The 11,797-nt window shown below is 41.0% G+C and overlaps 1 protein-coding gene across 3 annotated transcripts in view; it reads left to right on the plus strand.

Moving 5' to 3' along the window:
- The window catches only part of ZCCHC24 (zinc finger CCHC-type containing 24), a 103,637-nt gene that overhangs the window by 22,394 nt on the left and 69,446 nt on the right, over nucleotides 1-11,797 (plus strand). The window contains exon 3 of one of the 3 annotated variants that reach the window (XM_010714332.2): nucleotides 1,137-1,766. The exons of the other annotated variants lie outside the window; for them this stretch is intronic. Within the exon in view, the coding sequence (XP_010712634.1) occupies nucleotides 1,137-1,280 (144 nt within the window). The 3' untranslated portion in view covers nucleotides 1,281-1,766. Of the gene's footprint in view, nucleotides 1-1,136; nucleotides 1,767-11,797 lie in introns of those variants that run through there. 3 annotated transcript variants of the gene reach the window in all.

Consider the following 11,797-nt stretch of genomic DNA (forward strand, 5'->3'; position numbering starts at 1 on the left):
GGGAATGCCATATAAACGGGATTTTCATCAGTAATCCTGCCCAGAACCATATTTAGAATACTGTGTCCAGTTCTGGGGCTCCCCAGTTAAAAAAAAAACAGGGATCTCCTGGAGGGCCACAAGGATGATAAAGGACCTGGATCATCTCCCCTATCAGGAAAGTCTGAGTAACATGGGTCTGTTCAACCTGGGGAAAAGTAAGCTGAGAGGGGATCTGAGGAATGTTTATAAATATCTAAAGGGAGGTGGGAGGCAAAAGGATGAGGCCAGGCTCTTCTTGGTGGTGTGTAGCAATAGGGCAAGGAGTAACAGCCTAAAACTTGAACATAGAAAGTTCCATACAGAAATGAAGAACTTCTTCTTTGTGGTAAGAGTGACAGAGCACTGGGACAGGCTGCCCAGAGGGGCAGTGGAGTCTCCTTCTATGGAGATATTCAAGACCCATCTGGATGCCTACCTGGCTGACCTATTATAGGGTACCTGCTTTAGCAGGGGGTTGGACTCAGCGATCTCAAGTCCCCTTCCAACCTCTGTGATTCTGTGAGACAATCTCCCAAAGTATCTCCCAGCCTTATTCATCTGTTATTATAGATTGGCATACTAATAATACAACTCATTATCTTGAACATGCACAGTTTACATTTAAAAACTGCACACAACAGACCAGACTCCAAGTGACAGAGTTTAGGTGCATGGCATGGTGGTAATGAGTTGATGGTTAAACTAGATGATCTTAGCAGTCTCTTCTAACCTTAATTATTCTATGATTCTGTGACTCAAATGCTGTGCAAGCCACTGGGAGCCACTATCAGCTTCTTTGAAGTAGGCTGAATATAGCTATTGCACTGGTTTAAATCTGAATTCTGTTTACTAATGATTTGTTACTTGCTTCACTTGCAGCAAAACTCCTGTTGAAGCATAATTAAGTGCTTAGCTTGGAAACAAATACTATGAGCATTCTTCTTGAGAGAGAAAATAACGTCTGGTTTCCAGCCCTCCACAAAGTGATTTGTGGTAGATAAGGCAGAGAGAAGACTACTAGGTTAAAACCACAGTATTCTATAAACTCCTATTTTGTGCTGATAAGGAAGTAGTAACGGAAGACTGAGTGAAATTTTTTTTTCTCATTTCTTAAGAGTGTTTTTCTTCAGTGTGAAGTACAGCTTGTGGAATTTCCATCCATGGTTGGAAGTTTTCAAAACCTGCCTAGAAAAAGCCCTAGAAAACCAGATCTGAACTCAGTGCTGGTCCTGCTTGGAGAAGGAGGTTGGATTTGGTGACCTCATAAGGTCCTTTCCTCAATAATTCTGTGATTCTGCTTTACGATAATTAAACACATTTTCAGATTGTGCAATAAGAGATCACTGATTGTCCTTCCAGATGCCTGTATCATCCAGTTATAATATTTACCACCATCCTTCCTCTCTGTGCTTTTAAATCAAATACTTCTGTGCAAAATACAATACTGCTAAAAAATAAAAGCTGAAGCAAATGCACATTTATTGCAACAACACATATAAAAAACAAAGACTGTAAACCTTGGAAACAGCAGCAGTCAAAATGTTCACACACAAACACTTTCTGCAGAACTACAGCTTCATTTTTCTTTTTTAAAAATAACTTTTTCAAGGAAAAAGTCTGTTTCAAAGAAGAGCTCAGCTGAAAAAGCAGAACAGTTTGAAGTGTACATCTAATACAGAGGAAACATTCTTTGTCCAGTAACGTGTTACAGTTATCATTTACTCAAATGAACATTCCTATCTTGACACTGCCAGTTTGAAACAGTTTTTGTTATTGGGTTTTTTTTTTTTTGCATCCACCAAATGTATCAACATTTCAGATCTCCTTCTCAGTTTTAACAGAATCTCATAGTTTTTCAAAAAGGGAAAACATATTTTGTGTTAATCCTCACACCTAAGGGCTTCAAGTGGAGGAGAAGCTTGGGTGATGTCAGGAAAATGAGACTCTCTGGGTGTTGAGGTGAAGAAAGAGATTGACCAGGGAGTAAACTGGCTTGTCTCCAGCCCCTTAATTCACTGTACAGAAAAAATTAAGATACTAAATAGAAACCAACCCCTCTTCCATTTCCCTGATGATGTCTAACCACAGGTATTGGTGCTGTTCTTCTCTATCTGGCTTATGTTAACAAGGTCAAAGGAGCCTTACATGTTTAAGAATGGCCTATTTTACAGCTATGAAGAATTCTACTTCAGGGTGAGAACAAATTTTCCCAGGTGCATGGATCCAGCATTGCATGCATTAGGAACATAAATCATTGTGCCATACTGGTTCATGAATGCCAGCTTCACCTACAGCGAGCTCAGGAGGCATCTGATCAAACACTCTGTCTGGGTGATGCTCAAAGTTTACTTACAGTCAGCAATCCTAGGGGTACAGAGGAAGACTTGAGAAGTCATTGCATGTGCTAGAGATCAAAGAATTTCATCTTGTTAGTGACTCTAGGGTTCAAGGGCTTGCTTTGCATTTAGTTTGTAAAGAAGCTACATCTATACTGGAGTAGCTCTCCAGTTTCTTTGCCCTCCCAGAAGAGCACATTTTGATACAAGTGCCATTTGGTTGCCTTCACAGTAAATCACATGCTTTAGCCTTAAATTAATGGCATTTGGAGCAGATAGCATAAAAAATGACTGTAGGTTCATTTTTAAAGCAATATTACTCTGTGCATACCTGTGAAAGGACAGTCAGTATTTGTACGTTTGCTGAAACTCCAAACCTGAGGACTTTGGAGACCTGTCAGTCTAATCATGCTGATTTGCTTGCAAATTCAAGTGAGAGCAGAAACCGTATTTATTTTTAATTTACTTTTTCACCCACAAGGGCCACTTCTAGTGCTTTCAATGCTATAAAAAAACTTGTTGGTTCCCTAAAATTAGTACCACTAAGCTGTTATTTGCATAAGAAGGCTTTCTGTTTATATTCTGGAACTGTTAGTTCTTACTTGAGTTTACCTTCAGAAATTCAATGTATTTATGTTGTACAGATGTGTAAGGTGAGTCTCAGAAACCTAATATCTTCCCCAAATGCCAAACTGACAGAACTGAGAGAAGACCTCAGGCACAAGTTCTGTTGTAACTCCTAGTCTACTTCCCTGCACCACTTTACAGCTCACCAGAATGAATACTAAATATCTTAAATATTCACATTTATTTTTTATTAGGAAAATATACCTTGTAATAAAGTAATAGACAAATTTAATGATAAGCTTACTGTAAACTTGGTTCCTTAGCATCTTATATTTTATATCCAAAATCCCTAGTCTTAGAATCTTAGAATCACCAAGGTTGGAAAAGACCCACAGGATCACCCAGTCCAATCATCCACATATCACCAATAGATCTCACTAAACCACGTCCCTCAACACAATGTCCAAACATTCCTTGAACACCTCCAGGGTTGGTGACTCCACCACCTCCCTGGGCAGCTCATTCCAGTGCCTGACCACTCTTTCAGAGAAGTAGTATTTCCTATGTCCAGCCTGAATCTCCTGGTGCAGCTTGAAGCCATTCCCTTTAGTCCTATCACCAGTTACATGAGAGAGGAGGCCAACTTCCAACTCACTACAACCTCCCTTCAGGTAGTCATAGAGAGCAATAAAGTCTTCCCTGAGCTTCCTCTTCTTCAGACTGAATAATCTCAGCTCCTTCAGCTGCTCCTCATAAGCCTGTGCTCCAGACCAGCTTTGTCGCCCTTCTTTGAACATGCTCCAGGGCCTCAATGTCTTTCTTGCAATGAGGGGCCCAAAGCTGGACATAGTACTCAAGGTGTGGCCTCACCACAGCTGAGTACAGGAGGACAATCACTTCCCTGTTCCTGCTGGCAACACTTTTTCTGATGCAAGCCAGGATGCTATTGGCCTTCTTGACCACCTGGACACACTGCTGGCTCAAGTTCAGCCAAGCATCAATCAATACATCCAGGTCTATTTCCTCTACACAGTCTTCCAGCCACTCTGTCCCAAGCCTGTAGCGTTGCCTGGGGTTGTTGTGGCCAAAGTGCAGGACCCGGCATTTGTTGAACCTCATCCCTCTGGCTTCAGCCCAGCTATCCAGCCTGTCCCCTCCCTCTGCAGGGCCTCGTACCCCCAGGCAGATTGACACTTCCAGCTAACTTGGTGTTATCTGCAAACTTCCTGAGTGTGTACTCAATGCCCTCATCCAGGTCATCAATAAAGATACTGAAGAGGACAGGCCCCAGCACCGACCCCTGGGAAACACCATTTGTGACCGGTCACCAGCTGGATTTAGCTCCATTCACCACCACTCTTTGGACCCGGCTCTCCACTCAGATCCTTACCCAGACTAGAGTGTACCTGTCAAAAGTCATTACTTAGTCATTACTAAGAGAAGGCTGTTATTTAAGAAGACATTTCTAAAGTCTGCAAAAGCCTGTTTTTTCCTAAAAAAAAAAAAAAAAAAAGGAAACCTTTTTCTTCCAAATTTCCCTTGCAGGGCTGAAAGGCTACAAAGTTCTATGTAATTAGACAAAATGAAGAATAAGCCTTTCATGTCAGGGCTCAGTTGGCGCCAAATTATGAGCTAAGACAATAAAGCCCATGGACAGACACTTAAGTTGAAACATTTGGGTATGTTAGAAGCAACAGCAGACATTCTGGAAGTGACATAATCTCGATTTTTAGCTCATCCTCAGGTCTGAGACTGATTTTCCATAGGATACTCACTACTCTGTTTCTATCTCATTCTCTGGCTGCAGGGAAATTTGCATGGGGTTAGAACAGAGTCTCTGGAGATCTGTGTTACTGAGTCCTAAAAACACTCTTTTTTCATTCTGCATAGAAGGAGCACATTTCATCTAGACTTCGATGTGGTCTCAGGCTGTAATTTGGGATGTGAGTTTAAATAATTTCCCAGGCTCAAGGCTTTCACATGCAAAATACTGGTTTTGAATCCATTCTAATTTGAACCCATGTTTCAGGTGCACAGCTGTAAATAAACCGCTGCAACAGCCCAGAGAAATCAATACCTCCACCTGGGTGAGCATGCCCACACCACCTGCAGCTACCAGGAAGCCCAATTACATGGTCCTCACACAGCCCCACTGGGTCTTACATGAGCTCATGAGAGCAGAGAGAATGTTATTCTTACTCCTAACCTCCAGGTTATACAGCTGAGAAAATTAGAGAAGGAAAAGCAAAGTGAAGGTAAAAGACTCATTTCAAAGAAATGGTGGGGAAAAAATGTTTTTTCCAGAAAGTCAAAAACATTTACAGGAAGCAAGGGAAAATGGAGAATCAATTATTTTTCAGGCTTCCTTGAAAACGGTTGCTCATCACATAAAACTACAGCCTTATTTCTAGGCTGATGTTGTTACATGACTGTGATAGGCAAGTATGCATCCACCTCATGTCACCTGTCACAGGCAGATCACTTTCTCAGAACAGGAGATAGCTATATCTTCTGATGGAGGCTGGAGTGCATTGAAATGAGAGTAACTGTGCTCTGATTTCAGAACGTGTTGGTCTTTTCGGTGTTAGTGACCAAATGCTTCTATCTGCTTTCTGCTAATATAAGAACATTATGCAGCTGTATCCTATGTGATGTCATGTAGGCAGTTCTACCTGAAGGGAGCAGCTGAACCAGTTGAGGTCCTAAAGGGTAGCAGACACCTATGTTAACAACATACAAAGGAGTAATTCTGCCTTTTAAGCTTGCCCTCATTTTGTAATTTTGTTTTATTCCTTATACTAGGCCTCTTTGAACTTCTACAACATGATGAAAGTTTCTCTCCCTCTTTCCCTCTGCAACACAGTCACAAATACTACCTGAATCCCCTCATGTCCATTTTGTGCCCATAGGCAGGGCATTCAGCCTGAGAATTTGGGTTCCCTATGCCTTGAAGAAGGAGAGAAAGGACAAGATGCATTGAAGAGATACTATATGCTTTCAACCATCAACTTTAACAAAATAGATCTAAAAACCACCAAGCATGGTTAGTACAGCACCACATACCAGACTGATAGACAATGTCTGTGTATATTACTGTTTCTATTATTCAGTAATGAGAGCTATAGTAATTAATAACACCCTGACTTTTGGGACACCATTAACACTTTGCCACTGCCTGTTAAAATTTAAATAAATCAATCCTCTCTCTTGCTGCTGTCTTTTTCTGCAGTCCTTGTTGCAGCAAATCTTACCTGGTTTGTTTGTGGCAAACTACTGTCTTGTGTACTACAGTGAGTCTGTCATAAACAGGAGACCGCCATAAACTCATAAACCTGAAAAGTAGTGCTGCTAACGTGAAACTGTTGAAAGGGATTCTTTTTAGATCCAGCATTAATGTAAATAGGTATAGCTAATAAGGGTTGTACTGCTTACACTGAGCTCGTGTCACTCACGTTTTGTGTTTGCAAACTTAAGGAAGGGAACAGGGCTTTTTTTTTTTTTTAGCATTAATACAATTCTAACTCTCATCTGCTTTCTTCTGAGCTCCCATTCCTGATTCAGCACGCATGAGTCTGCTAATGAAATCCAGATGTCAGACAAAAAAACAATAAGCTCTCCCACCCATCTGGCAGATCAGGTTTCTCAGGGATTGGGGAAAAAAAAGAATCAGGAGAGATTCCTAGAATGGCTGAAACTTTAGATTTCAGCATGTTTGCAGAGACCAGAGGGCGGCAGGGGGAAGGGAATAGTTTGGAGGTAAAATTGACAGCAAGTCAAGATTTTTGTTGGAAAAGTAAGAAGAAATTGAGAAACTGAGTGGTTACTAGTTACTCAGAGCAGTAAGGTATGCTCCAAATTCAGTGTAATTTTTCAGTAGCAGAACTGAGTATCACAAAGTGCAGCTCTTGAGTCAGACATGAGAAAGCAATGTGAAGCAAATTATTATATTGTTTTATTCTTTCACTGTACTGCTCCAGGGCCCCATTCCATCAAGAGACTTGATAAAGTTGGAAGAAGAATCACAACATCGACCCCTTATTTATTTTGGAGGATTATCTGCCACATCTCATAGCTGTAACTCTGAGCTTCCTCTCAGCCTAATCCTAGTCCTGGGCTGAGCTGAACACATATACCCAAGCCCTTTCCAGGATCAAGAATTCCACAGGGGACAATTCTTTCCACAGTCCTCAGTCTCTTTGGCAGCTCCTTCCAGCACAAACCCAACCCAGTAGCTTTCGGCTTTCTCCTTAACCCTAGCCCTTTTGGACCAAGCAATCCAGTCCTTCCCTAGACTAAGAATTCCTCATGGAATTTTGTTTTGCAGTCTTCAGTTCACTTTGCCAGCTCCCGTCCCAACACCATAGCTCTGGGCCACCTTCTCTCAGCAGTAATCCCAGTCCCTGGGAAGCACAGTGTCCAAGTCCCACTTACAGAAATTCAGTATGCCATAAGGTGAATTTCTAGCATTAGTTTTTGGTACTTTGGAAGATCGTGTTACTCCTCTACAACTATAGCTCGGCATTTTTTTCTTTACTGTTTTACATTTCTGGAACCATTGAAATTTTTTACATCTTAGGCTTGAGAAAGGACAGACATTTTGTGCACAAAGACTGTTGGACTAAGCAGCCAAGTAGAAAAAATTTAAGAGAACAGCTTAATAAAAATCAATTGTACTTGAGATTTTTACGTGACTAATTCGAAGGAATCCCAGTTATTTTCTGACAAGTGAATAATTGAAATGAAAGCAGAGACTTCTGTATTTCTAGTAACATAAGGGTACTTTGTGGTGTGCTTTGACTTGGAAAGGTGTTTTCATAGGCACAGGTTGTGTGTCTTTCCTTATTTCAACTGCATTTAATTTAAAACAAACCACAAGTTACTTTCTTATTACTTTTGCCTTTGTGTTTCAACAATTATGCTATTCTTGGTTAGCAAGGTAGAGATAAGCTTCTGTAGGTAAATCTGCTGCAGAGTTCACTCCTTCGCAGGTACTTCCCAGACCTATAGGTGAAGGATTTACAGTCTCTACACGAAGGAAAACTTCCTCTCAGTCACTCTAGTCACTTCTGAGCCAGATCCCTTTAATTTTGCATCTGAGCTTCTCAAGGTATATGCCTGTGGTTTGTGCTATTAGTCTCTTTCCAGGGTGAGTCTTGTGTAACATGTAGTGTTTCTATTTAGTAACTGCCTTCTCTAACATGTCAGATATATTATATACCTTGCACTCAGAATGTAAGGTTTCTGGTAAGCTTAACTCCAGGGAGCATGAGTAACAATGCCTCAGGAAAGCTTTTTTTCACCTACTAGTGAGTGTTGCTCTGTTCCCACTGTGCCAGAAAGCAGAGAGGCCAACAGAAGCGGCCCTCTCTCACAGCTGCACCTTTCCCAGGACCTGACAGCACTGCCTGCAGACATAAACATCTGTCTTTGCTCCAGGCCACCAGTCTAACCTAGTTCTGATCCACAAGTTCTGTAACCATGCAAGGTGAGATGACCTAACAGCATTCTGTAGACTCGTGAAGCTGTCATGTTGGAAAAACGCATTTCTGAACATTTTCCATGGAGGACAGTGGCAAAGGCCCATGATTATATCAGTTATAATGCAGATAAATCTGCCCACCAGGAGACAGAATTAGTGCTGGACATAATCATCAGAAGCAGAAGTTCAGCATTAGCACAGGCTCCAGGAGATACCTGCCATCAGAGTGATCAGAGCTATTGGATGTTTTTGACTCCACAAAGGGAGCTGCACTGCAGCTACAGCACTTTAGTACTGGATCACTGCTATGCTGTCGGCCCAGGTTATCGAGCTATTAGTTCTTCATGAGCAGGCCTTATCTAGACACTGGCTCACACTGGTGATCATTTGTGATAATGGATGGTTAGAGCTGAGTGCAGCCTGCAGAGCTTGCCTTAAAGTCTGTGTTGTTTTGTCAGTTCATCTGGTGGCTATATGCAGAGATTTGACAGGACTGTTGTGCATAGAAACCAGAGCAGGAATGGATAGTAGAGCTGGAATTGACACTACTCTTGCTAGGAATAGGCTGTGTGACCCTTCCATGAAGGATGCAAACCAGCTTGCTACAATTCCTTGGGCCTTGTCCACCTTTATCAGGGGAAAAGCACTATCTTATGAAAGCATCGCTTTTCATGAACACTTATCGTGCCTTTTCTTTCTACCTCATAGTCTTCCCTCCTACAGGCCCCTAATATGTAGGATGGCTGATAAGGGCCAAAAGCAGAAGCTAGTAGAGATAAGAGCCAGGGAAGTGTGAAAAGACAGCCGTTGGCTGAAGACTGCCTGCTGTTTGAAAGCAATCAGTGGTCAGTATACAACATCATCCTAAGTTTTGTTAAATAGGGGCTCAATCTGACTCCCATCTATAGCTATGAAGAAGACCTACTCATTTCAGTAGGATCTGGAGACAGACACAAGCAACTTTCGATGGTCAGCCTTCAGAAACAGGCCATTGTCTTCCTCCAACAGAGTTATTGGTGGATGTACTTAGGGTCTGACCTGGCTGACCCCACACTCCGCATCATGTCTTACCTTCTCTTTATCTCACCTCCATTCTTGAGATTCTTTCACAATCAATTTCTCTCCCTATTCAGTTGCTACAGTTAAAGCCTTAGCTCCTTTTCTGGAGTATCAAGATTTTGACCCATTCAGTCTCCTTTCCAAGACACCTTTCATTTGTACAAAAAAGTTAAGTCTGAAGAACAGATATTTAGTAAATTGAAGCTGACAACACAAGTAGAAAACACACCTCTGGTATTTCTTGTATACAGTTATCCAAGACACAAACCTTATCTAGTTCTTTAAGTTCAAAATATTTTCCTATATTTTTCCCTTTTAATCTCCAGTGGTTGTCATTTCATTCACTGCAAGCAACTCCCTATAAAACATGTTTACCTGCCTTACCATTTTTTGCAAACTAATGTTTCATCTCTGGACATTTTTAGCACACTGTGGTCTTTTGCTACATTGCAGTGAGGAACATGACCAAAGTACATTGAGCCACAAGAGTTAAATTTGTAGAACCAGAAAAACAATTTGAAGATCTTGAGAAAGCCTACACTGCTTTTCAGTCTGACTCCATAAGTTGGACTGTCAGCCAGCAGCTGAATATCCAGCAGTAGATTTTCACTGTCTCTTTATAAAACTGATGTATTCCATACTGCTTTTTAGAAACCCGATTCCTTCTAATGACATTTCTAGCTAAGATAAATAACCAAATTTGGACACTAAGTACAAACATACTGTATGTCTTAGTAAGACAAAGCTCCTTGGAGCTCATTTTCCTTTTAATCCCTCCCTAACTTTCCTGTTGGGGCAAACTATGTGGACTGATCAGATAAACATCCCACAGACTACAGAACCAGCGTTCCTTCACACACAGCTGAGCCTTTTCAAAGAGAATCAGGATTGCATGCAGAACAGCATGCAATTCCTAGTTCTGGAAGTAGCTCCTTTAGAACTACTTTAATACAAATACACGTCCTATAAGAGAAAAAATAAAACATTAGAATGACACGTGTGATCAGGTAGGAAACTGTTTATTCTCCCAAATACTGAGTACTCCCTGCAGAAAGAGCCCTCTGATGAAGCAAAGGAATTGACAGAATTTTGCTGAGTAATTGAAACAAATTTCTCATGAGACCATCACTGCATTTCATATGCTGGGGACAATGAAGCTCTGCGTACACTGGATTAAAACAAAGAAATAGCGATGTAGAGTGAAGTAATCACACAAGTAAAATTGTGACTTCAAATTCCTCTTTCTCTATCCCATTTGAATGGAAGAGAAAATACGAAAAACTAAAACCAAAATGCCATTGTAAGTCATAATACCTGCACCAACTTCAGTCTTTTTGTCAGTTTTTTTTTTTTTCCAGAGAAACTGTGCTTTGCCCTGCAGTTTTTTTTCATTGCTGGCAGACAGTTTGCAATTATTTCTCATCTCAAACAGCGACAGGACTAGGATTTGGAAAAAACTTTACACCCTCTCCTCTGCCCTGCTGCTTTTTGTCTTACAACCAGTCCTAAATTTTCAGCACCATTTTCTGCGTTAGGCCTTAAAGCTGAAGACAGGCAAGCTTAACAGCATCAGCTCTCCCAGACTTCTTTCTGTTCAGATTTGTGGGGATGCATCTGTTTGCCTAACAAACAAGAAAAGCTGGGTTATATTACTACCTATGAATTTTGGCTAGCGTGGCATTCCAACTTTAGATAGCTGTCATGTTCATGTGACAGAAAGAACTCAAATTGTACAATGGATGTTAATCTTGAGTCAGAAATGGCACAATTCCAAAGACCATGTATTGTACTTCTCTTCACATTTCCATATACATCAAGTATTCCTTATTCTAAGTGATTCTTCCTCACTAGAAAGCTGTCAACTTCTTTCTGATTCATGGCCAAAGATACTATTTGGACTACCTGCATCTCAGCCACTTCGCACCAGAAATGAGCACTAAGCATTGCAGCTTGTATGTACAAGCAGTGCTACAGAGCTGTCCAGTGATTGCTGTGCTTTCTACTTCCAGCATTTCACTGCTCACTTAGGTTCTTGGAAGCAGATAACTTGCTTGTTTCTCCAAATTGCTCCAAGATCTAAACTAAAGAACGTTTTGTATCTCTCTAATTTAACATTCAGCCGTGGTAGAATATAGCTGTGTGTAATAGATCCCATGGTTTAGGTGATGGCATCAGTTACCCAACCTCTTCACTATTATCATATATCTTGAAAACCCTGCCCCTGCAGACATATTCATCTTTCTCTAGTCTTAGTTTTTGTTTTGCTTCACATAGTACTATCAAACTGAGACAAGAGCATTGTTGCTTCAGCATCCACATTTTGTAAACAGTAGAT

Source organism: Meleagris gallopavo, chromosome 8 (genome assembly GCF_000146605.3).
Source record: "Meleagris gallopavo isolate NT-WF06-2002-E0010 breed Aviagen turkey brand Nicholas breeding stock chromosome 8, Turkey_5.1, whole genome shotgun sequence".
In the NCBI taxonomy this organism is placed as follows: domain Eukaryota; kingdom Metazoa; phylum Chordata; class Aves; order Galliformes; family Phasianidae; genus Meleagris; species Meleagris gallopavo.